Raw genomic sequence first — 27,197 nt, forward strand, 5'->3', positions numbered from 1 at the left:
GACTGGGAATAATGCACATATCACATAAATAGTAGTATTCACCTTATTAACTCTGTGACGTAGCCGGTGACAGTAAGGTCAAATGAAGGATCGCCCAGTTTGCTGGCACAGCCCAGAGCAATTTTTAATGCCTGTAGTTTAGAAAAGAAAATAAATATATATATTTAAATATATATATATATATATATATATATACACACGCTACACACATACTGCTTTGTTATAACATGTTAAAGCTAAATTCCAGGAATTTAGCCACTTTGTAAAAAGTGAAGGCACACTATGACTTAAGTCCAACGAGGTGCATGACATCTCCTGGACGAGGAAGGCTTGCGCCGAAACACGTTAGCATCTGAAAATCCTATATCAAAATTTTGTAACCAATTAAGATAATATATTGAGAAGCATCCAAGTTGCTGGCTAACATCTTTAAAGACTACATTGAGACAAGTGAATGGTTTAGCCTGAGCACCGGCCTCCAGCTCTCATTAAAGCGGAGTTCCACCTGGAAAAAAAAAATAAAAGTCAGCAGCTACAAAAACTATAGCTGCTGACTTTTAAAATACAGACACTTACCTATCCCTCGGTCCAGCGGTGTCCTCACCACCGCTGGTTTCAACGGCCGTCTTCTCTCCACGGCGCCGGCATCTTCAGTGTGGGCACCCTGCAGTGACAGCTCGTGGCTTCACAGCTAGGTGCACACTGCGCATGCGTGAAAAGTGCTGCGCTTTGTGAATGGCCCCGTAGTCTTCTGGGACCTGTCACGTGTCCCAGAAGACTATGGGGAGAGAGGGGGGAGGACAACTTCCACCTAGGCGAATGCAGCAGAAGTGGGACCTGTCAAATTCGGGTACCAGCTCCCCAATGGTGCCAATCCTTAATGGGGAGCAGGGGACAAAGGCTTAAAGTGGAACTTCCTCTTTTGGGTGGAGCTCTGCTTTAACAATACAGCCGTTGAGCTTGGGTGAATTTAAATTTTACTGTTGAAGATGCAGAGAGCAGAAGGGTCAGCTTCCAGCTACCTGGAAATACAGCAATAGCTGTCTAAACCTGTAAGATGTAAATAACAAAGATAAGTTCAAAAGATGCCATGCACCTCCTTGGTCTTAAATTGGAGTTCCACCCAAAAGGGGAAGTTCCGCTTTAATGATTGGTCCTCCGCATCCCATTAAGGATTGGCACCTATGGGGAGCGGGGGGTGAGCGGGTACCCAAAATTGATCGCCTAGGCCAGGGGTAGGCAACCTGCAGCTCTCTAGCTGTTGTGGAACTACATTTCCCATGAGGCATTGCAACATTACAAAAATGACAGTTACAGCTATGACTTGCAGAGGCATGATGGAACTTGTAGCCCTGCAACAGCTGGAGAGCCGCAGGTTGCCTACCCCTGGCCTAGGCGATCGGAAGTGGAAGTTGTCCTCCCAACCCCCCCTCCCCATAGTCTTGTGGGACACATGACAGGTCCCACAATACAACAGGGCCATTCAGGAACATTCAGGGAACATTCGCGCATGCACAGTGGGCACCCGGCTGTGAAGCCGCAAGCTGTCACAGCCAGGTGCCCACACTGAAGATGCCGGTGCCTGGAATACAGGATGGCCGGTGAAACGGGCTGCGGCGGGGGCAACGCAGGATCATGGGACAGGTGAGTGGCTGTTTTTTGGAAGTCAGCAGCTACAGTTGTTGTAGCTGATGACTTTTATTTTTTTACAGAGTGAGTGGAACTCCGCTTTAACTCATAATATGCCTTCATCTTTTACAAAGGAGCTGAATTCCTGGAATTCAGCTTTAAAATACATGAGATTGCAGAAATAAAAACCCTGTCAAGCTGGTCACACACCTGGCAAGTTTATCCAACTTCAGATTCCCTGTTTTTAATTTCTTTTAAGAATGTTCATTTGGTTTATTAATCTTTAGTGGGGTGAGTGATGAGAAAATTCAAAGAATCAGGATACATTTTTTTTCTTGAATGAACACATTTTTAACAGTGTATGTGGTTTTTGTTTCGAAAAGTCCATTCATTCCAAAATCGAATGTTAAAAGCAAATTAAAATTTTAAGTACTTTTGAACGATATTCATCAACACGTTGAATACACTAAGAATTTTCAATTTTGGTACAAATGTTCATATGAATGTTTATGATTAATAATCTACTAGTGTATAGCCAGCTTTATTGTTAGCTTTGGATACAGAATGGAATCATTAAAACCCCTTGCTGGCTGTGTACTGCTGGGGACTTTCTGCTCCAAAGACTCAACAAGTGGGGCCAAATTGCTTCTTAGGGCTCTTTCAGAGGGGCGGTACAAAAGGGGCGGCTGAGCTGTGGTTTCAACCACCATAATAGAAGAATTGAATCTCCCCACTGGGGATACAGATAGCTAAAAAAATGGGTTTCAACACTTCCCCACTCTATTTCCAAAATGAGAGAAAAGAACATTTTGGCTTTGGATGCAATATTTTAACAGTCAGACTGTTCACTCTGCAAGGGAATTTCTCCCACAGCCTAGTAAATGAGGTGAAATTTCACTTTGCAAAGAATACCCGATCATGTAAAAAAAAAAATGTTTTGCTTGCACATGATTGGATGATTATTATTTATTTATTTATTTATTTATTACAGGTATTTACCCTAGGTTCACACCTAAGCGTTTTCTGCAGCATTTTGCGTCTTGCATTTAACATGATTTCCTATGTGACGGGTTTACATCTCCGCATTTTCACCGGGTGTGTTTTTTGGAATAGGTCAGGGACTTTTTTGAACGCAAAATGTTGCGTTTTTGGTCCTATACACTTTAATGGGAACCCTGCAGAAAAGCATGTATTGCGTTTTTGCCATGTTTTTGCTTCTCTATTGAGAAATGGAGATTAAGGGGGGATATGATCTCCATGTATAATACATAAGGGGGATATGATCTCCATGTAGAATACATAAGGGGGGATATGATCTCCATGTATAATACATAAGGGGGGATATGATCTCCATGTATAATACATAAGGGGGGATATGATCTCCATGTATAATACATAAGGGGGGATATCTTCTCCATGTATAATACATAAGGGGGGATATGATCTCCATGTATAATACATAAGGGGGGATATGATCTCCATGTATAATACATAAGGGGGGATATGATCTCCATGTATAATACATAAGAGGGGATATGATCTCCATGTATAATACATAAGGGGGGATATGATCTCCATGTATAATACATAAGGGGGGGATATGATCTCCATGTATAATACATAAGGGGGATATGATCTCCATGTATAATACATAAGGGGGGATATGATCTCCATGTATAATACATAAGGGGGGATATGATCGCCATGTATAATACATAAGGGGGGATATGATCACCATGTATAATACATAAGGGGGGATATGATCACCATGTATAATCCATAAGGGGGGATATGATCACCATGTATAATACATAAGGGGGGATATGATCTCCATGTATAATACATAAGGGGGGATATGATCACCATGTATAATACATAAGGGGGGATATGATCTCCATGTATAATACATAAGGGGGGATATGATCACCATGTATAATACATAAGGGGGGATATGATCTCCATGTATAATACATAAGGGGGGATATGATCTCCATGTATAATACATAAGGGGGGATATGATCACCATGTATAATACATAAGGGGGGATATGATCTCCATGTATAATACATAAGGGGGGATATGATCAGTATGTATAAATACATCAGTGGTTCATATAGTGAACTCGGTGTAGAGCTATTCACCCTGAGGTCATCACAGAGGACAAGGGGGCACTCTTTACGTCTGGAGGAAAATAAATTTATTTTCCAAACACGGAAAGGTTTCTTCACAGTAAGAGCTGAGAAAATGTGGAATAGACTCCCTCAAGAGTTGGTTCTGGCCAGCTCAGTGGATTGCTTTAAAAAAGGCCTGGATTCTTTCCTAGATACACAGAATATATCTGGATATAACATTTATAGGTAAAGTTGATCCAGGGAATATCCGATTGCCTCTCGGGGGATCAGGAAGGAATTTTTTTCTCCTGCAGGAGAAAATTGGATCATGCTTTGCTGGGTTGTTTTGCCTTCCTCTGGATCAACTGTGGGTGTAGGATTATAACTTTTTTCTTTTTTAATGGTTGAACTGGATAGACTTTTTCTTTTTTCAGCCAGACTAACTATGTAACTAAGCAAGCTGAAGTTAGGAGCTGATTGGCTACCATGCAGAGCTGCACCAGATTTTGCACTCTCCAAATTGGATCATGCTTTGCTGGGTTTTTTGCCTTCCTCTGGATCAAATGTGGGTGTAGCATTATAACTTTTTTTTATTTTTAATTTTTTTATTTTATGGTTGAACTGAACTATGTAACATGTTTTGCCATATTTTGCATTTAAAATCTAACTAGCATCAAGAAAAATTAAAAAAAAAGACCCCCCTAGCGAAATGCAGCAAAAACGTGGCAAAAATGCAATGCAGAAACGCCCCAAATGCAACCTATATAGGTGTTAACCTAGATTTATTTAGAGATATCAATTTACACAGTGCTTTATATATATTGTACTTTCACATCATTCCCAAACCCTCAAGCAGCGTGCAATCTAAGGTCCCTAACTCACATTCATACATACACATACTAGGGCCAATTTAGACAGGAGCCAATTAACCTACCAGCATGTCTTTGGAGAGAGGGAGGAAATCAGAGTACCTGGAGGAAACCCATGCAAGCACAGTTAGAACAAGTTGGAAGTCAACAAATCTTCACCTCATTCACTAAGCTCTGGGGAAAATCAACCTTGCAAAGTGGACAGGCTATTTGCTTTTAGTAAATTAACCCCAGGATATAGGGCTTGCAGAAAGTCAATGCTTTGCATGGCAGCTATCTTGCGGGTACACTTCTGCGCCTCACCTCTGCTATCCAGTGCAAGGCGCTAGACCGAGATGTGTGCTTGGTAAGATTTGCCCCTTCTAGAATGTTGAGGGCACTTATAAGAGCAGGTCCTGCATGAGGAGCAGGAGGAACAAACACCAGATGACCTGCAAACAAAGAAACATATTAAGCATAATAGGAATATATAAATTCTGTTAGTTTTATTTTAGTATAATGTTGATTTGCCACAATAAGAAACTGGCCTACCTCAAAACAACATGAACAGACTTACGTCTTCTGTATATTATTTTGTCCCTTCCACCAAGGGTGTATTTACCACAAGGCAAACAAGGCATTTGCCTAGGGCGGCATATTTCATGTGGGGCAGTACTGGCCCTCAGAAGAAGGAACAGAAGAAGGGACACATGCTGCATGGGGACCTGATGGGTTCCAAGAGAGGTTGCGGGTTTCATGACGGTGTATGCACAACCTTACTCTCGTTCCCAGGAATGTCCAGAGCTGTGAAGGTGAGTTTCTTTCGCTCTCTCGCCATGGGGGATGGTGGCTGGTGTATGGGGGCAGTGTTAATGGGAGGCTCTCTTGGGTGGAAGGCAGGGGTGTTGTTGGTCAATGTCAGGCTCTCTTTGTGGGGGGCGCCGATTTTTGTATTGCCTAGGGCGGCACAAAACCTATATACACCACTGCCTTCCACTGGGGGTGCCCTCACACAGAAAGGGTTAACTGCTCCTTTTGTCTAAGGGAGAGGAGAAGCACTTTATAGGATAAGTTCACCTTTTGGCCAAAAATAATAAATGCACTTTTTTTTGCAGGTAAAAAAATGTGTATTTATTATTTTTGGCCACAGGAGCCCGGAAAGCATTGCATCAGCAATCAGTAGATCACTGATGCCATGCAAGTCTCCTGCAGACCTGTCGGAGTATGTGCTTGCCATATGGGATGTACGGTCAAGCAGATATTCTAACAGGAAGCTTCGATGAACTACCACGGAGCTCCACATTGCCGTGGTAGTTCAATGAAAACTACAAACCCACAGCCGCTAAGGCTGTCGGGACTTGTAGGCACTCATTCACAGAAAACTGAGAATGAGTGACGCGTCCACGTGAGCGGAGCCCCGCATGGCCATGCTTTTTTCAAATCTGACAGATAGTACAGGGAGACTTCTCCCCGTACGATCTGTCAGAGGGAGGGGGGCAGCAGGCGTGGCTGCGGCTATGGGAACATGTCACATGTTTCACCCTAAAAACGAGTGGAACATGTAACATGTTCCAAAGGTGAACTTATCCTTTAACTTATCTGATCCTTTGTTCCCCCAGCAGATGGCGCCCCCTCATGCAGGTGGTGAACTAGTTCTCAGTGTCATCATGTCCAATGCAAGGTTACAAGTGCCACACCTTAAAATGGAGTTCCACTTACTTTGTAAAAAAATAAAAGTCAGCAGCTACAAAAACTGTAGCTGCTGACTTTTAAAAAACAGCCACTCGCCTGTTTCATGATCCCGCGTTGCCCCCGCCGCAGCCCATTTCACCAGCCGTCCTGTATTCTAGGTGCCGGCATCTTCAGTGTGGGCACCCAGCTGTGACAGCTTGCAGCTTGCCACTGTGCATGCGCGAGTAGTGCTGCACTTCCTGAATGGCCCCGTCATTTTCTGGGACCTGTCACGTGTCCCACAAGACTTCAGGGAGGGAGGGTAGGAGGACAACTTCTGCTTCCAATCGCCTAGGCCAGGGGTCTGCAACTTTTAAGACATAAAGAGCCACTTGGACCCGTTTCCGAAGGGAAAAAAAAGACTGGGAGCCGCAAAACCATTGCAACATTTAAAACAAATCCGACACTGCATATATTGTTTCTTACCCTAATGCTATATACAGGATCGTGCAGTTAGCTTCATCCCCCATATAGTAATTCATCCCCCATAGTAATTCATCCCCCATATAGTAATTCATCCCCCCTATAGTAATTCATCCCCCATAGTAATTCATCCCCCCTATAGTAATTCATTCCCCATATAGTAATTCATCCCCCATAGTAATTCATCCCCCATATAGTAATTCATCCCCCATAGTAATTCATCCCCCATATAGTAATTCATCCCCCATATAGTAATTCATCCCCCATAGTAATTCATCCCCCATATAGTAATTCATCCTCCATATAGTAATTCATCCTCCATAGTAATTCATCCCCCATATAGTAATTCATCCTCCATAGTAATTCATCCCCCATAGTAATTAATCCTCCATATAATAATTCATCCCCCATAGTAATTCATCCCCCCTATAGTAATTAATTCCCCATATTGTCTCAATTCACTTACCTTTGCTCCGCGCGTTCCTCTCGCTGTGTTCCCGCGCTGTGTTCCGGTCTTCAGGACGGACTGTGAGAGGAGTTCGTCACGCTGCCCCGCCTACATCCTGGCTGCCCCGCCTACATCCTGACAGCTAATGTTCCACGCTCCGCGGGCCGGATTAAAAGAGTCCTGACTTTTGAGGCGGCCGCCCGAGAGGAGGGAGGGGAGCGGGCGCCCGGCACACAGAAGAGCCGCATGTGGCTTGCGATCCGCGGCTTGCCGACCACTGAAACCCTATTGCCTGTCACCTGGTGGGCAGTGTGCTCCGGAGCCGCAGCAAAGATGAAAAAGAGCCGCATGCGGCTCTGGAGCCGCGGCTTGCCGACACCCGGCCTAGGCAATCGCAGAAGAAGTGGGAGTAGGTGCCTAAAAAATGTAATTAATTTTATTTTTTATATGATTTATTTAGCAGCAGCCGTAAGCTTGTTTTAACCCCTTGTATACTGTGCCGTTTATAAATGTACATTGGTAGACAAGAGTTTAATCAAATTTATCATTGTGAAAGCCAAAATAACATTTTCAGAAGAATGAGTCAGCAATATCATTGCTTCAGTGCAGTTTTTAAAGATCTTTATGCAAATAACAAGTAGCAGGCCTACATTTTAGCTCTGAAAAAGTGAGTACGTCTCCCGAAACGCGTTAGCCTACCTCACCAAGGTTGGACCATCATTACGGACTCTTCTTCTCTGTTTTTAACCCCCTTTAGATTGTGAGTATGCATTTTTATGCTTTTAAATAAATTTGTGTTTCACCACGGTAATGCATGAAGAGAGCGTGCCCTGTTTTGCTTTTGTTCACAAATAACAAGTTTAGTTTAAGACTCACATCTATAAATCATAAGTTGATTTATTAAAACTGTGTTGATTACCTTGATAGACAGTTTGCACAGGCTTCTCCACAGTAATAGTGTAGTTGGTGAAATCGTCTTCTGTCATTAGCCCACCTTGTGCGTTCACCTAATTAAAATCAGACATTCTCAGACAGAGTCGTCATTATTCATTCACATTGTGTCACAGGGCAGTTTTATTTTTTTATAATATGATAAAAAACAGTGACCGGATCTTGCATCAGATTCTGTCTAATCCCTGGTTTCAGCAGAAAGGTTATACCTATTCATGAAAGTATACATTCCATTTCTGGTAAATGTGAAAGGATGATGAAATTAGGAACCATTTAAAATGCTTCACTTGATTTTCTTTGCTCGGCCTGTACAGGTTTATAGGGTGTTTGGTATGTTCTTATCAGCTGACAAAAAAATAGCAAAATAAAAGAAAAAGAAACTTAAAGCAGGATAATGCGGGCCATAGATGAGATGAAAAACGACCAAAAATCGGCCGAAAAAAAATCGTCCGATTTTTGGATCGTTAGTAATCGGTCGGCCGTTTTACGTGATTTTTGACCTTTTAGATTATCGGTCCTGTTGGAAAGTAATCGGCCAAATTTGTCGTTCTGCCGATTTTCGAGGCAATGATGGACAAACTTGCCGATCTTTTTCCGATATTTAAAAATGTACATGAGCAGTGACATGAAAGAAGAAGGAAAAGAAGAAAAGAAAAAAATTGAATATGAATGAAAAGAAGAAATAGAATATGAAGAAGAAGAAGAAGAAAAAGAAGAAATAGAATATGAAGAAGGAGAAGAAGAAAAAGAAATAGAATATGAAGAAGAAGAAAAAAAAAGAATTTCAGTCCGATATTATTATTATAAAAGTATAGCAACATTGTATCTATTTGTATCCGAATAGAAACATCTGTATCCGAAATGGATACAAATAGATACAATGTTGCAACTTTATCTTCAGCATATTCTATTTCTTCTCTTCTTCATATTCTATTTCTTCTTCTTCTTCATATTCTATTTCTTCTTCTTCTGCATATATTCTATATAATTGCTGGCCGTAGACGGGACGAAAATCAGCTGACTTTTTTTTACCAATAGTGGTAATGTCGGCTGATTGAACGACCGATTTTTCGTTTTTAAAAAAACCCATCCAGTTTTCTCCCCGTCTATGGCCTGCATAAGGCTTAGTTCACATTCTGTGATTTAGGATTCAACTTGTGAACAGGGGTGGACTGACAACTCATGGGGCCCCCGGGCAATAGGGGATCATGGGGCCCCTGTGTCCTTGCCCAAACTCAAAAAAGCCTATGAAAAAGGTACCAGGGACATCTCATGGGGCCCCCTACTGACCTCGGGCCCTCGGGCAGTGCCGAGTTTCCAAATGGTCAGTCCGCCCCTGCTTGTGAGACCCAAAGTCGCAGGGTCTGCGAAATGCCATGTATCTCTATGAGATCCATTCCAATTGACACTACTGAAGTAGCTGCGACTTTAGAAAATGTTCCTGCACAACTTTGATCTGACTTTGCAATGACTTCATTGCCAGAGAGTCTGAAAGTCATATCAAGGTCACTTCAAAGTCATATCACAGTCGGACTTCAAAGTTGCACTGAAAATCACGCAACTTCGGGCCGGCTAGGGTAAACTGAGCCTTAAAATCCAAAAACAAAAAATGTAATATATCACAGCTTTCCATCCTTAAATGTGATTACTGCATTTGTTTTCTTTCTTTTTTAGTTTTGTTTTCTGTTTATTTTCACCTCTTGACCCAGCCAGTAAGCTTGCTATTTTCCAACTTCTGTTAAGAGACCAAGCTGTCTAGGAAAAGTGGCAGTTAGACAAACCATTTAACACTAAGGGCTCATGTGCACTGCAGCTGCTAAACTGACCTTCGGGAGCTGTTCAGAGTTTTTTTTCAGCAGCCCCTGAACTCTCCCTAATGTTTTCCTATGTATCCATGTACACATAGTCATTTACAGGCATTTGAGTTTACAGTTGTTTTCAGGAGTAGATTTTACCAAGGTATGCCTGCATACTTCATTGGAATGCATCCTCCACCCTCTCCATAGACTCCTGGGAAAAGCTGTTAATGATTTTCATCCTATGTACAAACTGACATACATTAATAGGAAGTGCCCACTGAAATTTGATGGGGTATGGCAGCTGTGGCTGGACCAATGAATGAGCTCCTCTTGTAGGTACTCCATCCTGGTACAGGTCCGGGTACAGCTGCAGTCCCTTCTCGCTTGCATTCTGGGATGTATGGGAATGATCAAGGGCGGACTGACAACTCATGGGGCTCCCGGGCAATAGGGGATCATGGGGCCCCTGTGTCCTAGCCCACACTCAAATCACACCTAAAAAGCCTATGAACGGTACCAGGAACATCTCATGGGGCCCCCTACTAACCCCGGACCCTCGGGCAGTGCCCGAGTTCCCAAATGGTCTGTCCGCCCCTGGTAATGATACTGTACTCTTATACAAATATAACTCTCTGTTCTTATGCTGTATTGTATTAGACCACCTGTATGCAATTCTAGTTGCATCACCTACCTTTCTTTCAGTCTTCCAATTGTCTATGTACCTGGTACTACTGCCATTCTTTTTCAATAAAGGAACATTTTGGTTGTTAAAAAAAGAGGGTTGGGGTTGAGGATGCACCAGCCATTGCTCTAAAGAAGGGGCCAGTTCCCCGAAGCGCATAAGCTGGTGACATCATCCACCAATGTGTTGTAGTCAGAGAACAGACTGTAGGATTCTGTGCTTTTTGATATGCCAGTAGTCTACTTGGCTTGTGAGTATTTTATTTTTTCTGTCGCCCTGCAATAAAGTGCTAAAGATAATGCACTAGGTGTCTGTGCCCTCTTTGTACTTGTTTTGTTTCATTCAGGCTTGGCTTTAATTTATTAGTCAAGCCCATCTAAATCTGCTCATGCATCTAACACTACCCTCTCCTGCTGCTGCTGTCCAAGGGTGTCTCCATTGCTCCTCCATCCAGAGTGCAGTCACACTAACACAGGAAGTGTATTACTAACAGGATCATTAGGTGAGCATAAGGGAAAAAGGGGCAAAAAAAGAAAACTAATGCATTCTCCACATCTAATGATTGCTAAGTTTCAATTTATTACATATTTTGCTTTTGGGTTTAGTACTGCTTTAAAGTAATCTAAAGCCTACTTTTTTGTCTTTGAAAAAAATAGGGAAGGAATAGAACCATAGAACTTTAAGTCAGATGATGGGTAATCTTCCAACTAGTGACAACTAAGGTGTCCATTTATGACACAGAGAATAGCTGCGATTCAACGGATCTCAGCTATTCTCTGGTCATTCACAGTTTATGACACTCAGGAGATAATGTCAGCCCTTCACTGGAGATCTGTGTTCTCCCTCCAGATTCTCCAGCCCAGAGCTGGAGAATCAGAGGGACCGCAAACTAAGCAGAGATAATTTACCTCTGCTTAGTAAACTGATCTTTTACTGTAATCTCACGAGATTATAGTAAAATCAGCCGTTTTCCAGAGTTTGTAGACCGTTCTCCAGCATTTGGAGACCGTTCTCCCTTCGTTCGGAGAACTGCTTCATAAACTGCATTCTCAGGAGAACTGTGTTCTCCGAGAATGCCGGAGAACTGAGCAGTGATCTATTACTGCTGGTTCATAAACGGACACCAATGAGTGGATTTCCCATCAGTTTGGAGAGATTTTCTCTTACTTTCTGTAGTGTCTTCAGGGAACAAAGTGAGGAGAAACCTTCTCGATAGGAACCAAAGAGCAAAAACTAACAATGGTTTTAAATAATACCCTACTCTATAAAAAGTCTGGCTTTAGATATCCTTTTACACTTAATTTTATCTCAGTTTTTCCAGTAGCAACATAGAAAATCTGAACATAAAACATTGATCACAACGGATGCCTCAACATACACATTGAATGTATCATTAAATAACACTTAGAATTCAGTTAAGCTGCCGTGCCATGCAATATGAAATCGTCCATGAAGGAACCTGTGAAAGCGGAAAGGAACAATTGTTTCTAAAGCAAGCAGGTGAAGTTTGGTGCCAAGGAACTTACACCATATGTGTACCATAATCCTGGTCCATTGGGCTTTGGCTTTTGCAAACCCAGTCTAAACAGATTCTTGTACTGAAAATTTTAGAATGTAGGGATTATTCAAAATGTGTGAATTTTTCAGTCAGATGATCTAATAAGAACTCTTCAAGCCATTCTTTTTGAAAAGCATGTTAAAAGGTTTATGGCAACAGGTTTTCTATTTTCCATAATTCATTATGGATTTTAAAACTTGACAAACCATATGGACCTTAGAACAGGTTGACATATTTAAATTTCCAGTGCATATAGGTTCTTGGGATAGTTCATTTCAAATAAGTATGGTGTAACCATTTTGTCCTACCTCAGAAACCATTTCCCGTGTTATGTTGCTGTTGTAGAATGCTTCTACCCCTCTTGCTGCCACGTCATGCAAAAGGGCTGCGAGGTCAAGCCTCCTGACAAATGTCCCCGGTGTCAGAGGAAGGCCATGTGGGAAAAACACCTCTTGAAAAGTGGTTGACAATCCATCTTCATTCAGCTCACTGATGGCCTTGGCTGGCATAAAAGAGGCAGTTAGAATGCAGGTAACCCATTAGCAACTTCTGTAAAGTTTTATCTGCATTTGTGTCCTTTTTGAGATTTTAAAGTGAACTTGTGCTTAGCCCACACCCTTGGAGCTCCTCCTGGATTTCTACTTCTCTACAGCATTGGCTCATGTATGTGTATGACTGGGAGAATGCAATTAAAGTGAACCTGTGACCTTGCCCAATTAAAGCAAGATAGGTTTGCTTTAAAAAAATTCTACTCTACCCTTGAAAAAAAAAAGCTTGAAACACCCACAAAATAAAACCACTGTCATGTGACTATACATGGCTCGACTTTTAGGGGTGAAGACCTGTGAGCGACTACAGACCAGGCCCATCTACTGGACTTGTTACCACTTCTCCCTTGACAACATGACATTGTCATTGAAAGACTTCAGGACCATGTGGGAACTCATTGAGGACCCTGTGAGGGCCTTGTGGTGGACACTTTGGACAGCCAATGGGCAGGAATTCATGTGGCACTACAAGAAGGACCCTCTCACACTACAGATCAAAAGAAGAAAAAAGACACTGGACCTGGCTTGTCACATGACTGTGATTTTAGGTCAGTAAATGGGCCTTTCAGTTTAGGTTTTTTGATGTGTAAACATTTATTAGATTTCCAAGTTTTACAATAGAAAAAAGGCATCAACTGCAGTCAATAGTACAGGGAAAGGGCACAAATATTGGGACAAGAAGGGCTTACTGTATCAATGGTTGCAAGGGCACAATAGCCCATATTAGTGAGGTTAGAGGTAAAATACAGTATCTAACAGTATGCATGAGAATCTTAGTTGAGAAAATCAGTACCTCAGGAAATGAGGGTTGCTTTCCCCTGACAATATCCAAAAACACAATGTGAAAAGAAGACTGGAAAAAGAAAGATAAAAAAAAAGAGCGTGGGGGATAGAAGAGGTGAGAGTAAGAAACGTTACAGGGGAGACTTGCCTGGGAAGAGATAAGAAAGAGGGGAAATACAGGAGGGGAAGGGCTTGAAGAGTCTCTCCCACAGGGTTCAGCCAGAGCACCAGCAAATTGCTAAACAGGGTCATATTGAGAGCATGGTCCTGTCCACAGTCATCTGGGTATTATATGTGATCCAAGGATCCCAAATTTTGAGGAAGCTGGTGTGGGTGTGAGTTTCTCGTGTACCATTGTGCCCATGAGCTTCCTCTAGTTTGTAGCCAATGAGGGATTGGTTTGTGCAAAAGTGCCACCCAGGGTTTTTGGGTTAAAGTGATATTAAGGACTGACCTGATCATGTTATATACCTGCATCCAAAACCTAATTGCCTTGGGGCAGGACCAAAATAACGTGCTTCGTTCTCTACAGCCGCAGAAGCACATGGGGGATACTGATGGGTTATATTTAGACATGTGGTCTGGGGTCATGTACCGTCAAGAAAGTAGTTTGTAGGCATGTTCCTGAGTGAAGATATTCCAGGAAGGCTGACCAAATCTTAGTCTATGTAGAATGGTCGGGGGTCATGCATAGGTTAGCTGCCCACTTCTTTGTATAGGAGGGTAGGCCCGTGCTCAACGAGTTGGCCAGAGAGGCGTAGAGATTGGAGACAAGGCCTTCCAAGTGGGGATACTTTCGACAATGATTTTCAAAGGGAGTTAAATGTTTGGGTGGTCCCTCATGGCAACGAAGCAGGCTACAGACATGGTAGTTACACTATATTGCCAAAAGTATTGGGACGCCTGCCTTTACACGCACATGAACTTTAATGGCATCCCAGTCTTAGTCTGTTGGGTTCAATATTGAGTTGGCCCACCCTTTGCAGCTATAACAGCTTCAACTCTTCAGGGAAGGTTGTCCACAAGGTTTAGAAGTGTGTCTATGGGAATGTTTGACCATTCTTCCGGAAGCGTATTTGTGAGGTCAGGCACTGATGTCAGATAGGAAGGCCTGGCTCCCAGTCTCTGCTCTAAGTCATCTCGAAGGTGTTCTATCCGGTTGAGGTCAAGACTCCGTGCAGGCCAGTCAAGTTCCTCCACCCCAAACTCACTCATCCATGTCTTTATGGTCCTTGCTTTGTGCACTGGTGCGCAGTCATGTTGGAACAGGAAGGGCTATCCCCAAACTGTTCCCACAAAGTTGGGAGCATGAAATTGACTAAATTTCTTGGTATGCTGAGGCCTTAAGAGTTCCCTTCACTGGAACTAAGGGGCCAAGCCCAATCCCTGAAAAACAACCCCGCACCATAATCCCCCCTCCACCAAACTTTACACTTGGCACAATACAGTCAGGCAAATACCGTTCTCCTGGCAACCACCAAACCCAAACACATCCATCGGATTGCCAGACAGAGAAGCATGATTCATCACTCCAGAGAACACATCTCCACTGCTCTAGAGTCCAGTGGCGACGTGCTTTACACCACTGCATCCAATGCTTTGCATTGCATTTGGTGAAGTAAGGCTTGGATGCAGCTGCTTGGTCATGGAAACCAATTCCATGAAGCTCTCTATACACTGTTGTTGTGCAAATCTGAAGGCCACACAAAGTTTGGTGGACTTTAGCTATTGACTGTGCAGACAGTTGGCGACTTCTGCGGAATGTGCACTCCAGCATGCGCTGACCCCGCTCTGTCATTTTATGTAGCCTACCACTTCGTGGCTGAGTTTCTGTTGTTCCCAGTTGCTTCCGCTTTGTTATAAAGCCACTATCAGTTAACCATGGAATATTTAGTAGCAAGGAAATTTCACGAATGGACTTATTGCACAGGTGGCAACAAAATCAAGGTACCACGCTTGAATTCCCTGAGCTCCTGAGAGCGACCCATTCTTTCACTAATGTTTGTAGAAGCAGTCTGAATGCCTAGCTGCTTGATTTTATACACCTGTGGTCATGGAGATGATTGGAACACCTGAATCCAATGATTTGGAGGGCTGGCCCAATACTTTTGGCAATATAGTGTAAGTTAGAAATACCGATAGGACTTGTTTGCCGGTAGTTTCCAGTGTTCATGTAGGTATTGGAAAGATTTAACCCCATTCAGAGAAAAAAGTTTATGGACATATCTGATTCCTCTCCTTTGCCACCATCCAAAGGCCAACTGATTTCCATATGCAGGGTAGAGCGGTGGAGTGTTTAGGACAACAGAAAGAGGTAGATGAGAGGAGATCAGTCTGCAGGAATATTTCAGTAAATGGGCCTTTTAGTTCAGGTTTTTGCTGTACAAAAATGTATTAGATTCCCAAGTTTTACAATAGAAAAAAGGCATCAACTGCAGTCAATAGCACAGGTATTATGGCACCTAACTGGATATTATAGATAATTCTGTAAGAAGTCTCTTCTTAATTCTGTAAGAAGTCTCTTTTCTGGCAAAAAGGTATCTAAACTAACAACGGACATGGCATGTGAACATCTGAAGACGATAGTGATGGATTAGGTAAGAATATACCAATCAAGGGGTGATTAAAGTTTTATTATTATTTATACAAATTTATTTCTATGAAAGATTCTTATTAACAAGTGACAGGTTGACTTTAATTCTAGTGTTATAGAACTTTCCTCTTTCCTGATTAAGCAGAATTTTCACAAGAAACCCAAAAAGGACTGTAGCCTCTTGCCAGCCATTCTGTGCAGTGCAAACTCCCTGGCATCAACATCTCTACATTTATTGCTTCTAGAAGATTGCCGTGAGGAAGGAGTATGAACCAACCAGAATGATTCTTCATGCAGGTTCTCCCTGAGGTTGTGCAGTTTTCCTTCAGTTACACTGGTTTCCTCCCACACTCCAAAGACATGCTGGTAGGTAACTTGCTCCTGTCCAAATTGGCTGTAGTATGTGTGTGTGTTTTGTACATGTAGATTTTAAGCTCCTTGAAGGAAGGAACATATGTGCAGTGTGTAAAGCTCTGCGTGAATTGTCAACCCTTTATAAATACCTATAATAATATGTAATAAATCCAGGAGCAGACCTCAGAGACACTCTTCTAGGTAGACTTTACAGTAAAGTTTCCATAGATATAAATCCAGCCCTGTTTCTCATTTAATCTTACCTAAGTCATGTGTTGTATTGAATCCACCACTTGCAACTTCAGCCACTTTAGAGATAAGTTCTGACCATGGCAGCCTGCAGAAATGCATGGAGCTTAATTACAGACTGCAGAATGAATCCTGAGAGGGACAGAACTGCTCTTTTAGAAATACAAACATTTTCAGTTACTATTGGTGAACAGCATATTAAAGTAGTTCATTAAATTTCCAAAGCATAAAATGTGCAGCCTTCGCAAACTAAATTGTTAATATGCAAATCTTCATTTTTTTCTCAACAGTCAAAAGCAGTTATTGTCAACCTTTTGAACACGGAGGAACCCTTGAAATAATTTTCCAGTGTCAGTGAACCCCAGCTAAAAATAACTGTATCTACAGCTCTTGGTATATCAGTGTGATGGTCAGTGGAAAGAATACTCCTTACATTTGTGGTCAGTGTGAAGAATATCCAAGATCATGCAGAAAGCACTCATAGCTCAAGGAGCACCTAGCAATCTTTGGCGGAACCCTGGTTGAGAAAGGCTGGTCAAGAGCCAAGCTCCCATGTCCATCTCTAACCTTTTCCCTGGCCTCTCACATATGCAGGCAGCAGTGACACATGACAATCATCGATGGCAGAGCATTCTACCATGCCTACCTCTGCCACGTACGCTGCTTGGCAGAATAAGCCCAGAAAATTGCATTTGGTTCTTATAGAACGAACCCAAAAAAAACATTTATATCAAAGTCAGAGGATATTCAAGTTGGAGGATAAAATAGTCATCTGTGGCATATCTCTCCAGAACCCACTTCCAACTATGTACTATTCCAAGAATTATGACCTCTACAGGAGTCATTATTGAACAAACCCGGGATGTAGTTAATTCCTTTGTGTCTTTTATACTTTATACTGATTTATATACTAGAGCACATTACACTATTGTTGAATTGGAGGATTATCTGTGAGACATACAACTTCCTAAATTGTCTGCAAGCCAAATCGTGCTTCCAGATATTCCTTTAACGATTGAGGAAATTGAACTAGCCATGCGTTCCTCGCGCACAATAAGACGCTTGGCCTGGATGGCTTCCCCATAGAGTGGTACCTGCAATATAAAGATATTCTTGTTCCATAATGACTTTGGGTTTTTACTTAAGCCTTTGAGGTTGGGTGTTTGCCACCTTCTATGTCTGAGGCATTGATTGTACCTATATTGATTGCAGAGGCGTCTTTAACATGTTACAAAAGAAACATGGAGGCATCCAATGGGGAAATAAGCTAGTCTCAGAGACAGAGTAGAGCAGAGTTTAAATACCAGTAAGCTGTTCATAAGCTGAATAGTTCATATTTGGCAGCTATTTCTGTAAACATTTGCAAAGGGAAGGGCTGCTATAAAGATGCTTTCTTATTTACATACTCCTTTTGTAAAGGAAGCCAAGAGAAATTCTAAGCCTGTCATTGCTGACTTCCTTGGAAAATTTTAGTTGGCTCTCCTTCTCTGGCCTTCTGAACCACTTTTAACCAATCCCAGGAAAGGTTCAGCCCCTTCTACCAATTTGTTTGTGTAGTGGGAGTGCGCCGAACCATGTCCAAGACCACGTGAAACAGGTGGCCCCCGGCACAGATCACTTGTGATCCGCTAAGGTTTGCTGCAGTGTGAGTGCAAATTGTGCCGGTGCCCAGTTCTCTCCACAGAGAACTCTGAAGTACAACAGTGATCACTGGTCTGGTTAGCAGGAAAGCAGGCGTGGAATAGCCATAGGGGACACTAAGCATGTGCCCGGTGGGCCGGGGCCACCTGGATAGGAGGGGCAGTGGGGGTGGCATATAGAGGAACCAATCCGCTCATTTCCTTCCTGCAACCGTTGAATGCCTGCTTCTCCTCCTCTCCCTCCTGCAGGCATTCTGAGGCTGCAGGAGAGAAATGGACCTCTATATGCATATATATTCCTCTATGCTGTCTCGCCGCCCTCTTATCTATCTTCTTTCTGTTGCCTCCAAGCCACTGTCCTCTGCCCTGGTTCTTCTATGCTCCCTCCCTGTCCCTGTGTGGTCTCTCCCGGCCCCCCTCCTCCCCCGCATCACTGCCGGGTTTTGTCCTCAATCGTCTTTCTCTACCCCAAAGGTGAGATATCAGGGGTCTTTTTAGACCCCTGATATCTGACCAAAGCTCCCCAACGGGCTCTTAAAAAAATTGTAAAAATAATAAAAAAAATGTTTTAATAAATAAAATAGTAAAAATTGTAAAAAAGTATGAAAAAATAAAATAAAAATAAAAAACTGCTGACACCAGTGGCAGAACTACTAGGGTCGCAAAGGTGGCACTTGCGACCAGGTCCTGGCGTTCCGCCACCAGGGTCCAATAGAAAGGCTCAGGGCTGCTCAGGCTAAAATGCCCAGGCCTATTTTTTGTCCCAGTCTGGGCCTGCAGGGAAGCATGTCTGGGAACATTTCCTTATAAACCAGTGTGAGTGCAAACCAGCGGGAGTGGTGAGAATCAAACTTGGTCACAGTTCACTTACACTGACCCAAGACCCTAATCTCCTAATTTGCATTCTTGTTCCAGGTCAGTGGCTCAGAGAGTTTTGAAACCTTTGCATCCCCATGACCGACAGGGAATTAACATTTCTAAAAGTAGAGTTTAGCAATGGCAGTCCTGATATTTCTCATTACAGCTTCTCTTCAAACCAACTTGTGCTTTGGCACATAGAAAACCAACAGGTTTGCTTTAATGCTCTCCTCTCCAACATATATCTTTCCTTCACCCCCCCCCTGCCATTCCGTTCCCCACATGGAAGAAAAATATATTTGAAATATATTTTCAAAATATTCTTCCCAAATATATTGACATATATTTGAAATACTACAATTTTGGCCATATTCAATATATTTCAAAATATATTTCAATAAATATATATATATATACTGTATGTTGAAAGGTGTTTTTTATACATTACAAAATATATGAAAAATATTTTTTAAAATATTTTTTTTTAAATATATTCGTGAGATTATTTTTAACATATCAAAAAGTAATGTTAACATATACTTTTACATATATTTGTAAATGCATTCCAAAAATGTAGATTTGTATTTTTAAAGACATACATTATATTTGAAATGTATTTTTAAAAATATTTTTCATATATTGTGTAATAAAAATGCATTTCAACATGCAGTTTATATATATATATATATATATATATATATATATATATATATTGAAATATATTGAATATGGCCAACATTGTGGCATTTCAAATATATGTCAATATATTTGGGAAGAATATTTTTAAAATATGTTTTTCTTCCATATGGGTCAGCTTCAGGGAGCAAAGCAAACACCCATATTCCCGGTTTTGGAGGATCATGACTCATCCCCTTCCTTTCATGTGACAACGTTGATGCTTGGGGATTGGCCAGGGACTGTCACATGATGGAGGATATAGTTCTCAGACTTTCAACCTGTATTGTACAAATGGAGCTTATACATGGAGTAGTGGAGGAGTGAAAGAAAGGAAGGCATCAAATATCCCCCACACATGCATTCTGTTTTTCTCAACTGAATGCCTGGAGTCATATGGATATGGCTTTAACCAGTGCTTGACTGGACACTGATAGAAGTCACAAGACTGCTATATACTGCTGATGAGAAAAGATATTTAGCAGTTTATATTTACTAAAATAATTGCATTTCCATGTTCTGTGTACTGTGAGAGACCAGATAGAGTGAATGCAGGGTCCTGTGAGACCAAATATAGTGAATGCAGGGTCCGGGGTTTAGCAACACTTTTATTATACACCTACTGTATAAAATTATCATTTTGGTGTTTTTCTGTATATACACTTTTTTGCTAGCAGCTATTTATTATCACTGAGCGCTGACTTTCTTCTATTTCATTGTCTCATATGATACACCTACTGTATGACTATCACCAGGGGCGGACTGACAACTCATGGGGCCCCCGGGCAATAGGAGATCATGGGGCCCCTGTGTCCTTGCCCAAACTCAAAAAAGCCTATGAAAAGGGTACCAGGGGCATCTCATGGGCCCCCTACTGACCCCGGGCCCTCGGGCAGTGCCCGAGTTTCCAAATGGTCAGTCCGTCCCTGACTATCACATACAACGATGGTTGTAATATGTGCAAAAAAATTGTTCCCATATCTCTACTTACTTTCCATACATCTTGTGTGCTTTATCCATGCCTTTCAACATCCCAGGAATGCCAACCAAAACTCCAGGCTAGTATAAATGGAGGGAGGAAAGAAAGATCACTTATGTATTTCAATGAAATCTTATATATTGTATATTCAGTCACTAAAGATTTTTAATTCTTAATGTGTTTAAAGCTGAATTCGGAGTGTTTTTGTTTTTGCATAGTTACATTGGTCCAGCTTGAACGAGTATATTTCATACTTGGCCTACCCCTGTTGAATTTGACAATTACTAGTAGCTGCTACTACTAAATTGATCCTGTTTATCTTCTGGATCCCGTGCTGAGCAACTACCTTGCTGCGCAGTAACAGATGGTTGCTCATTCAGCACGGGAGCCAATCACAGGACATTTTACATTTTTCTCAGTGAATGCAATGTGTTCTTTGATTGGAAGAGGTGGAGAGGCAGGGCAGTGACATCACAAACAGTGATCAGGATTGATCTACCTGCTTTTCAGACTTTCAGATACCATTTTAAAATATCTGGTGATCTGGTGCTCTCGTTGCCCTGGGCTTTTGACTTCGGGCTTTGAGTTTCATGTACTCCTTCTGTGATGCAGTCCCCCCAGATTCCCATATCCTAGGTCCCCATCTTTTTGTCTCTTCATCTTGGCTCACTTTGGTTACGTTATCTCATGTGTGTTACCCATATATCTGACACCTCAAATGTCTGTACACACATTTGTTAACCAGTTCATGTCCGGACACTTTCAACCTCTTCAAGTCCAGCCCAATTTTAAGCTTTTAGTGCTATCACATTTTGAATGACAATTGTGCAGTCATGCAACACTGTACCCATATGAATTTTTTAGCATTTTTGTGAAACAGATAAAACTTTATTTTGGTGGTATTTATTCACCACTGGTGTTTTTATTTATTTTTTGCTATATAAATGAAAAAGTCCAAAATTTTTGAAAAAAAGTGTTTTTCCGATAACATTTTGCAAATAAATAATCTTTCTTCATAAATCTTGTCAATCTTTGCCAAAATTTATTCAATTATCTTTTTAGTAAAACAAAAATAATCCAAATTAGTTTATAACCAAAAATTATAATTTTTCAAAATGTTTTTGTACATTTTTATTTAATTTTTTTATATTATTATTTATTTTTTGTTGTTTTTTTTAACATACTGTCACCCTAGCAGTACAGTGTCACCATAGTGACACTGTACTACTTGTGGGGGGTAATGAAGATTTTTTTTTTTTTTTACACTGATTGCTTTTTTTATTTCATAAAGGCTGTAAAAGCAATCATTCCTTCTTCTCTCTGGCTGCATTCATGCAGCCATTGAGAAATACTGTGTGAGCTGTTATTGGTCACAACTTGTCACATGGTACAAGGCTGTTGTGAATAGCCTTGTACCATGTGACCTCTGTGATCATTCACAGATTTCACAAGTAGTAAGCAATGATGCCAGGAAGTGACATCTTGCTTACTATTATTCATGTGATCACTGATTGGCCAATCAGTGATCCTATGATCGGGACCTCATACAGAGGTCCCATACAACGATCGGTCCGGACACAGCGGGCACCGGATTGCGGTGCTGCGTGCTCCCAGGGAGTGCGCACAAGCAGGGTTCGGGGAAGACGTTTATAAATGGCCACCCGACCCTGCACTGCCACCGTTCGGCCGTTTATATACATTGGCTGGACAGGAAGTGGTTAAAGCCCAGCTCTAAGAAACCTAAAAATTCTCCCTTACAGTGGGGCTGTGCCTGCACTGCAAAGGCTGACTGCTTGCCTAGTCTAGGGGAGAGTAAATGCACTTTTACTTACCAGATCCTCTGCTTCACCTGACAATGGCACTCCCTCATGCTCTGGCAGTGGACTGTCCCTCAGCATTGTCACATCCAATGCAGGGCTATGAATCCTGCTTTAGTCTTGATGACGTTAGGACCTTAGACTGCTGGAGCATGAAGGAGAGGATGCTGCGGTGACGTGACCAGTCCAGCGGGGCCAAAGAGTGCAGGATTGGGTAGGTAAATCTACTTTTCGTAGACCTAAACAATTATTATACAGGATTTATATAGCGCCAACAGTTTGTGCAGCGCTTTACAATATAAGGGAGACAGTACAAATACAATACATTTCAGTACAGAAGGAATAGGAGGGCCCGGCTTGTGGAGCTTACAATTTAAAGGAAGGGGGAGGTGATACAAAAGGTGATAGCTGCAGGGGATGATGATCTGATGGAGGGGACTCAAGTACAGTTCTTAGCTGGAGGTGGGGTAGGCTTCCCTGAATAAGTGAGTCTTCAAAGATTGCCTAAAGGCAGACAGGGTGGGGGCTGATCGGACATACTGGGGTAGGGAGTTCTAGAGGATGGGAAAGGCTCTGGAGAAGTCCTTGAGACAAGCGTGGGAGGAGGTGAAGAGGGAGCTAGAGAGCAAGATGTCTTGGGAGCAGGCAATTTGGACGATATCTGCGGATGAGGTTGGTGATGTAGGCAGTGTTGTGGGTGGCTTTATATGTTGTGGTTAGTATTTTGAATTTTATACGTTGGGTTAGTAAGCCAGTGAAGGGATTGGCAGAGAGGGGCAGCACTCGCTAATCGTTTGGTAAGGTGTATGAGTCTAGCAGCAGCATTCATAATAGACTGAAGGGGGGATAGCCTGTGTAATGGAAGACCAGTGAGGAGGGAGTTGCGGTAATCAAGGCGGGATATAACCAAGTTGTGGATAAGTTGTTTTGTGGTGTCATTGACCAGAAAGGGACGGATTTTGGAAAGTCACAGAGGTTGAGGCGGCAGGATTTAGCCAGTGATGGGATGTGGGGCCCAAAGGAGAGGTCAGAGTCTAAGATTACATTTAGCACCCTGGCATGAGGGGAAGGACCAATGGTTGTGCTCAGGGGCGGACTGACAACTCATGGGGCCCCCGGGCAATAGGGGATCATGGGGCCCCTGTGTCCTTGCCCAAACTCAAAAAAGCCTATGAAAAAGGTACCAGGGGCATCTCATGGGGCCCCCTACTGACCCCGGGCCCTCGGGCAGTGCCCGAGTTTCCAAATGGTTAGTCTGCCCCTGATTGTGCTGCTAGCCCTTGCAATGTAGGCTCAGCCTCACTGCAGAGCAGAATTTTCAAGTTTCCTGGTGTTGGGTTTTAAGCTTCAAAAAAGATATTTAACAAGAAAAATTGAGATTCCACTTTACATTTTGCTCTTCTATAAAAATACATTTGGCTGAGCTCACAAAACTTGGGAGCTATCTCAAGCCCACAGATATTTCAGGACACATGTCGGAGTTGCCATACTTTCAGTCTGGGCTGTCATACAGGTACAGTTAGTCATTGGATATCTACCTTATTCCTCCAGTACTGTAGAAGTTCATTATGGATACCAGAAGGTGCTGTCTCCCGGAAATCAATGACATCTGTCAGGTTGTTTCTAATGTCATGAACCAGCATCACGCCCCCTCTGATGAAGAAAGTAACAAGCACATGCTCACATGCAATATTCTAAGAGGGGAAGAGCAGTAAGAAAAAAAGCAACACTTTAACACAGTAATACAGTATATGAAAATGCACAATAGTACTACCAATCTTTCTGAGATGCAAAAGCCTATATTTCCACCAACTGTAAATGTTTACACACTCTATAGGATTTACCCCCCTTCCTGACCAGGCCATTTTTTGCGATACGGCACCCAAATGAAATTTATGTCCTTTTTCCCCACAAATAAATCTTTCTTTCAGTGGTATTTGAACGCCTCTGCATTTTTTTTTCATGCTCTAAAACAAAGGCAGACAATTTTGAAAAAAAAACAATATTTTTGATTTTTTGCTATAAAACATATCCAGTAAAAAAATTTGTAAAAAATCAACTTTCTTCATAAATTTAGGCCAAAATGTATTCTGTTACATGTCTTTGCAAAAAAAAAAAAATCCCAATACATGTAAATTAATTGGTTTATATGAAAGTTATAGCGTCTACAAATGGCGGTATATATACTGGAATTTAAATTTTTTTATACTAGTAATGGTGGCGATCAGAGACATATAGTGGGACTGCGGCACGAAGTGTCACTGACATCCCCAGTGACACTAATACAGTGATCAGTGCTAATAAAAAGCACTGACACTGTACTAATGGACACTACATGTAAATTAATTGGTTTATATGAAAGTTATAGCATCTACAAATGGAGGTATATATACTGGAATTATTTTTTTTTATACTAGTAATGGCGGCAATCAGCGACTTATAGCGGAACTGCGGGACTGTGGCCAGCATTCTGAAACTGGGTGGGAACTGATTAATTGCCACTGACATCCCTAGTGACACTAATACAGTGATCAGTGCTAATACAAAGCATTGACACTGTATTAATGACACGAGGCAGGAAGGGGTTAACATCTGGAGCAATCAAAGGGTTAACTGTGTGCTGTTGTACTAGGGAAACATACCGTTTTGTATTGTTCTGCTTCTCCAGCTGCGACCCGGTGATCGTCAACTGTGCAATGGCGGAGCAGATAGAGCAGCGCACACGTATGCGTGCACTCCCCCTACCCGGAAATGCTAAATTTACGTAAATATAAATGATTTTGTGCCGCCCTGTAACAGCAGTTCTGTAACCGGTTAAAGTTCAACTCCATTTTTTTTAATGTTTTGTTTTAATTTCCCCCTGCTGTGTGCATAAATGAAGCTTGGATTGGAATACCTACCATTTCAGCACCCCTGAACTCCTCCTCTGATCCTGGATGAAGAATAGGCAATACCTAACTTCCTGATTGGATGATGCCCAGCCTCATTTGACCTCTTCCTGTGAGCCTAGGCAGTCATGGACACACCCCCTGAAGTCTCCAGCTGGTTGAGTCACCATGCTCCCTGGGTTGATGACCCCCAGCAGTAATGAATGTTAAGGTGTACTTTTGCAACCGAACTCTCATGTCAAAAACATTCCAACAGCCCACAGCTTGCTAGCAATGACCAGAGGTTTTATGGACATTCTTAAGTATATACAGTATAAACCATGTTTTAAATAAACACATATGGAGAGGTGTACAGGGAGGGGAAGGGAAATATATTATATGATAACAATGAAGCATGGCTTCACGGTTAGTACAGTATGTTATACTAGATATTGTTTTAGACAAGCAAAAATAAGTAGACCTCATGGGGATAATACATACTTTCTTGCATTTACAGAAACCTACAACAGCCAAAATGTGCTACAAAAACACAAGTGAATTTTATTGTTAGATCTGTTTAGTAAGTGTAAGCAATAGCTGTTCATTTCACCAAAAATCTTGTGATCTGATAATTAGATATGTGAGATTTGTTTCATTACTAATCGAAATTCAAACAAAATTTTCTTCATTCAGGTGTGTCTGAATTTCCGAATCACAGTAGAAATAAATTTCAACGAATCCAAAATAAATGATAAAAAAACGAATTATCCAAATTCAAATTCGAAAATCAACTTGAATTAAAAAATGAATTAAAATTCGAATTGTAAACATATTGCAATAAATATAGTAAGTTATAGAAGTGAAATAAGATGATGATTCCTATACTTAGGCTGCTTTATAGAAAAGAATAGAATCGAATAAAGTAGAACAGAATATAATAGCACATATTAGAATAGAACAGAATATAATAGAAAATAAAGGGTGCCCTGAGGTTTCTTCTGGGGTGCCTTGGCAAAATGTCTACAAATTGCCCAAAACTTGTATACAAGCCAGCAGGTGGAACAAGCCTGCCTTTTAGTTACACTAAGCCACAGGTTTTCATTGTAGACCATTACGACATTCTAGGCGCCGGCGTCCTGACAACCAATGACATCATCAGTTGATGAGGAGGATGTCAGCTGCCTGCACAGCATCCTAGTTTGACCCTCTCCTGCCCCTCTCCATCAGTGCTGGGGTCACATTAGCTCAGTGATGGAGAAAAACTGAAGAAGAGAAACATTGGAATACTAGTCAGTACCAGTGTGCAAAAGTGTATTTGCTTTGGACTGACTGAGTGGCATCAGCCGTTATCGGGCTTCAGCCCGCTGTCAGCTGAAAACGGGTCACAGGAGTGCAGAACGAATTTCACTCCTGTGATCCACAGGAGACGTACAGCCAAAAGAGCTTTGGCTGTACTTCTCCTTTAAGTGGTTAGAGTAAGGCTGGCCATAAACTATACAATTTTCTTTAGAAAATGTCTTTAGATTTACCAAAAAGCATATAATATGAGGTCAAACCTAAACAACACTTTCAATTGTATCCAATTAGGCAGGCCCTTGCACTACATAGTTGAAAGTAAATCTAAAGGAAATTGGACAGAAAATTGGACAGAAAA

General features: G+C 41.8%; 1 protein-coding gene across 1 annotated transcript in view; it reads right to left on the bottom strand.

Annotated features, from left to right (window-relative positions):
* Window positions 1-27,197, bottom strand: part of GGT7 (gamma-glutamyltransferase 7) — a 65,596-nt gene that overhangs the window by 12,838 nt on the left and 25,561 nt on the right. Inside the window, exons 4-10 of the mRNA XM_089673297.1 lie at window positions 24,215-24,329; window positions 20,872-20,939; window positions 16,722-16,795; window positions 12,489-12,682; window positions 8,110-8,197; window positions 4,913-5,040; window positions 43-131 (exon numbers count right to left, since the gene is read on the bottom strand). Of these exons, the coding sequence (XP_089529423.1) occupies window positions 43-131; window positions 4,913-5,040; window positions 8,110-8,197; window positions 12,489-12,682; window positions 16,722-16,795; window positions 20,872-20,939; window positions 24,215-24,329 (756 nt within the window). The remainder of the gene's footprint in view (window positions 1-42; window positions 132-4,912; window positions 5,041-8,109; window positions 8,198-12,488; window positions 12,683-16,721; window positions 16,796-20,871; window positions 20,940-24,214; window positions 24,330-27,197) is intronic.

This window comes from Staurois parvus, unplaced genomic scaffold (assembly GCF_062004578.1).
Source record: "Staurois parvus isolate SC_StPar_1 unplaced genomic scaffold, SC_StPar_1.0 ptg000137l, whole genome shotgun sequence".
In the NCBI taxonomy this organism is placed as follows: domain Eukaryota; kingdom Metazoa; phylum Chordata; class Amphibia; order Anura; family Ranidae; genus Staurois; species Staurois parvus.